This window comes from Tupaia chinensis, unplaced genomic scaffold (genome assembly GCF_000334495.1).
Source record: "Tupaia chinensis unplaced genomic scaffold, TupChi_1.0 Scaffold000007_1, whole genome shotgun sequence".
Lineage (NCBI taxonomy): Eukaryota > Metazoa > Chordata > Mammalia > Scandentia > Tupaiidae > Tupaia > Tupaia belangeri.
In genome coordinates, this window is record NW_006159436.1 from 2,772,008 (window position 1) to 2,777,340 (window position 5,333).

Sequence of the window (5,333 nt, forward strand, 5' to 3'; positions counted from 1 at the left end):
AGAGAGTGAAAAAAACAAGCTACTAGGTCCAGGACTTGAACTGTGGTTGGCCATGTGGGAGTCCTTTTGCCATAGAGAGTGTGTGCTCACTAGAGAGAGACGGTGAGAAGGAAAGTAAGAAATCAGCTCCCAGGGTTATGGCCATGATGCAGTTCCTTCTCCTTCATTCTCCTCCTGAGATTTTGGGCACACATGCACATGTATCTAGCACAATTTCAAGACTGCCAGATCAGGACTTGAGCTGTATTCGATCCTGTGGGAATCCAGAACCCTAACCATCATGCCACCTGCTGACCCACACTTTTGTTATTCTAATAAGTGATGGAAAACTTCTAAATTCATGTTATTGAAACTATTGTAATATTGATACTGATAATTGGTAAAGATAATTTTAAAAAGGACTAACTTAAGAATTTAGGTGTTCAGATGGCATAATGTTTACGTCACTGGACTCCCGCGTAGTCCACTGTGGTTCGAGTGGACTTAAAACTCATGCTGGGCGCATATGCATGTGTGCCCAAAATCCTGAGAGGAGAGTGGAGGAGAAGGGGTGGCAGCATGGCCATTCCCCTGGGAGATGATTTATTGCTTTCTGTCTCTGACGAGTGCACACACCCTATAGCAGAAAACCTATTCCCCTCCAAAAAAGAAAGAATTCAGGTACAAAAATTCTAAACATTAGTTAATTTAACCATTGTTAAAAAAGCATTTTCTGAGAATACAAAGATAGTTCACGGGACACCTACCAGCATAGTTTATTGTATCGACAGTTTATAGGAGAGAAGCCATGTGATTCTGCTAATAGATGTTGAAAAGGCATTGGATGAAATTACCTTAAAGGTAGTAGAAACTGTATTCAAGTTATGGGAATAATAAGAGCACTTACCACCTATGGTGATTGTGAGAATTTAATGACTTAATACAAGTAAGAACGCATAGAGCAGTGCCTGGCACATAGAAATGATTCATTGTTAGCTATTTTTATTACTTAAATATAATATAGTGGATTTGCCAAAAACTGGCACATATTGCCTTGAATAGCAAAACATCTTGGTTAAAATGATGAACAAGACATCTTGGAAGGGGACCTGGATAATGGCACAGTGGTGAAATGCAATGTGTCACTAGGCTGACCCACACGGGAAGGTTCTGTGTACGTACCTTCTAGAGACGCCCCTGAACATGCCAGACACGTGTGTGCTCAGCCCTGCTGCTGGCTGACACTGGGGATGGGTCACAGTGCCAAGACCCTGTTGGGGGTGCTGTCTCTTTCTCTCTGTTCCTCTACCCACCCCAACACAGAAGTAATCCATAAACTAAAAATAAAACAAAACAAAACCAGTTGTTGGTGCTTACCACTATAATCAGCATTATTTTTTTGAGGTTGTTTCATTTTTCTAAATGCAATGAAAGTAGAAAGTTAAATAACTGATATTAATATTAGAACAGGAGATTAAATATTTAAATTACAAATGATATGGCAAGTGATGTATTTATATACCTAGAAAATTCAGGACCTGTCACAGTTAGTGAATGTGTTAGATAAATGTGAATATAAGATACATACAAAAATCATCAGTTCTTCATTTTTTAAATAACTAGTTTGGAATGGAAAAGACAAAATAATTCTTAAAAAGATACAGATAATTTTTTTTATTGCCAGAAGGTGCATGTATTTGCCTAGAGAGAGGGAGAAACAGAAAAAGCACCCCTGACCACCACCATGGGGGCTGGTTCATGCTGCACCCCTTCTTCCTCCATTTGTCTTATCTTTTCAGGATTTGGGGCATGCATGCACTCATTCCCAGGGTCTTTTCAAGCCTGGGATGGGGAGTCAAACCGCAGTCAGCCATGTGGGACCCCGCTCCCAATGCATAGCACTTAAACATTGTACTGTGGAGCCAGCTCGACTTACAGATGAATCTAACAAGATGATTCTGCACCAAGAAAATGATTATATCCTTAAACTGACATAAGGAAAGTCAAATTAAATATCAGTTAAAATTGTCAGCCTTTCTAAAATTAACATATGAATTTAATTCAATTGCAGTTAGAAACCTAGTGTATCATTTGAAGGAATTAGATAAGATGATTTTGAAGTTTATGTGAAAAATGTTTTTCTAAGAATACTCAAGAAAATATACTCTGTATTTAATCCTATTTTTGTTAACAGTCCTTTCTTTTTACTCTTGGGTAGTCGGAAAAATCACGATGTATTTTTCTATGGAAAAATGTGTCATGACTTTTCTGATGACCCAATACAAATACATATTGAGATGAGTGGAGAAGAAAAAAAATCCTATTTTAGTGACATTTTTCCATTAACCTCAGTGTAGATAGTTGGAAGGGTAATTGTACACTATTTCTTATTTTGTTTGTTCCATTTTTTACAAAGACTATGTTATCAATTGATCTAATATAAACATTTAGGGCATGTGTGTAGGTGTTCCCAAAGTCCCAGGAGGAAAATGGAGGAGAAGGAATTGCAGTGTGGCCATCTGCCCTGAGAGATGATTTCTCACTTTCCCTTTACTGTCTCTTCCTGCGAGTGCATGTAGCATATGGCAAAAACCAAAACCAAAACCAAAAACAAAATAAACTAAAAAATGGAAATGTTATTTATTTTAGCTTTCCTGATCGTTGGTGCTTTCTACAAAGGCTGGTTAGTTTTAACTCAAAAATTCTGAAAAGAATGATTTTTTCTTATCTTTCAAAGGTATGCAGCCACTCATGTATTCAGTTCAGGAAGCATTAAATGCCAGGCCATGGTGGATTCGTGTGGGGACTGACATTTGCTACTATAAGTAAGTATTCTCAGAATCATAGGACATCATTTTACAGAATGGGATATGTATTCTCAATTCTATTTCAACGTAAAGGTAAAAAATAGAATTATTATTGGATTCTCTGAATTGTGGTTCTCTGCTTTAATCATTTGAGAGTCCTTTCAAATTTGAGATCCTTGTAGGGGAAATTCTAGAAACACAACATGTTTTACAAGTAGTCATACAGGTTTAGGTCCAGAATTGTCTCTCTACCACTTAGGTAGTTATGTGTCCTCAGCTTTTCAGCTTTAGAACTGTGGAAACTTTATTGAATAAAACTGAAAGTAGAAATTATAAGTAATTATTTGCAGTGACTTTTTGTTGTTCCTAGGATATCAAATATAATTCTATTTTTTTCTTTTCTTAGATTAACACAGAAATATTTGCCTGATTTTAATTTCCAAAGTATTTTAACTGGAGATGTGTTCGACAGTTACATTAAATCAGTTTATGCAGTTCCTCTTTGACTTCAAATTGATGATCTACTTAGTGAGTTAGAAATGAATGCTAGAAATCACTTACTACTTCTCTGGAATAATTGCGTTGTTCTTCAAATAATTGGATATTCTTCTAAGTAATCTGTGATTTCTATGTACCTACTCTTGCTCCATTTCTGCATGTAATATGTTTCCAGATAACTTCACTATTGAATCTAGTTGGCGTCTCTATTTCTCCTTTGTTGTGAATCTCAATCCTGACATTTCAGTACAGTGAATTTTGACTTTTTATATTGTGCTTAACTAAGACTAATTTTGTCCCTTATTTTATCAGTTAGGAGAAGAATGCTAAAATTAAGCTAGTTTAACAAATTATGACCTGGTTTTGGAAAAATCTTGGTCTCAATTACTGGTACTTTCTGGGAAAGAAAGTGTTACTTGGCATTTGTCTCAGTAAGATTCTCCCTGCATTTTGGTTTTTTTTTTTTTAATAAGACAGAGTCAGGCAATGTCACCATCCCTTTGCCAGAACCTCTCGGCTGGGGCTACTGGTGTGCGCCACCTTGCCCTTCTCTTTGTTTAGAGAACAATTGGATATTCTTCTAAGTAATCTGTGATTTCTATGTACCTACTCTTGCTCCATTTCTGCATGTAATATGTTTCCAGATAACTTCACTATTGAATCTAGTTGGCGTCTCTATTTCTCCTTTGTTGTGAATCTCAATCCTGACATTTCAGTACAGTGAATTTTGACTTTTTATATTGTGCTTAACTAAGACTAATTTTGTCCCTTATTTTATCAGTTAGGAGAAGAATGCTAAAATTAAGCTAGTTTAACAAATTATGACCTGGTTTTGGAAAAATCTTGGTCTCAATTACTGGTACTTTCTGGGAAAGAAAGTGTTACTTGGCATTTGTCTCAGTAAGATTCTCCCTGCATTTTGTTTTTTTTTTTTTTTAATAAGACAGAGTCAGGCAATGTCACCATCCCTTTGCCAGAACCTCTCGGCTGGGGCTACTGGTGTGCGCCACCTTGCCCTTCTCTTTGTTTAGAGAGAGTCTTGCTCTGTTGTCCAGGCCAGCCTTGAATTCGTCATCCACCTGCCTCAGCCTCCCCACATTGCTGGGATTTTAGGTGCATACTCCATACCCGGCCTTAAGGTTGAATTGAGAATTGAACCTGGTCCTCACATGTGGTCTCAGCCTGTGAAGCACAGTGTTAGCAACTTGTTCCCAATGGCTGCCCCCCCCCCCATTTTATTAGCAAAATAAATAGGAAATAAATGAGGAACAGAAATAAAAGTGATATATAATTCATCTACCTCTGAATGTGGCTTGTATTTCCTTTAATGGCAGACTAATATAAAAATACTGTGACCAGGGGCCAGCAGGTGGGGTGGTGGTTAAGGTGCTAGACTCACACATGGCTATCCATGGTTTGAGTCCTGGGCCCAATGGCTTGAAAATCATGCTTTTCACCTGGGCATGCATGCCCACAAATCCCTGGAGGAGGAGGGATTGCGGCGTGCCCATCACCCTGGGGGGTAATTTCTCACTTTCCCTCTCACTGTCTTTGTCTCTCTCAGGTGAGCACACATCCTCTATATAAAAAAAAAAAATGTATAAAAGACACATACTATGACCATTTGTATCTTTCTCATAAAGTTGGAGTGAAGCACTGATGATCTGGCTAGTGTTTGACTAGATTTGGGCAGAATTAACTGTTAAAGATATAGTCTATTGAAACAATGTTTTTCTAAACTATTTCTTTCATTTTCCTCTACTTTTTTGCATGCTAAAAATTGTCAATTCCTGAATGCTTTTTCACATTGCAAAATGAATGATCATAGCATGAAATTCTATTCTAAGTAAAGGGTAATGTAAAAGATTTTTATTTAGTTAGTTTTGTTTGTTTGTTTGTTTGTTTTTTTCCCTTTGGGCTCTGTCCAGATCTGGAACTGGAGTTTGGAGTTCAGGTCAACTCAACAAACAGTTATTAGCCACTTTTTTTTTTTTTAAAGGTTTTTGCCTTAGACGTGCACTTATTAGAGAGAGACAGTGAGAGGGGAAG

The 5,333-nt window shown here is 37.3% G+C and overlaps 1 protein-coding gene across 1 annotated transcript in view; it reads left to right on the plus strand.

Annotated features, from left to right (window-relative positions):
• The window catches only part of AGTPBP1 (ATP/GTP binding carboxypeptidase 1), a 134,753-nt gene that overhangs the window by 114,979 nt on the left and 14,441 nt on the right, over window positions 1-5,333 (plus strand). Inside the window, exon 17 of the mRNA XM_027775591.1 lies at window positions 2,717-2,804. Within this exon, the coding sequence (XP_027631392.1) occupies window positions 2,717-2,804 (88 nt within the window). The remainder of the gene's footprint in view (window positions 1-2,716; window positions 2,805-5,333) is intronic.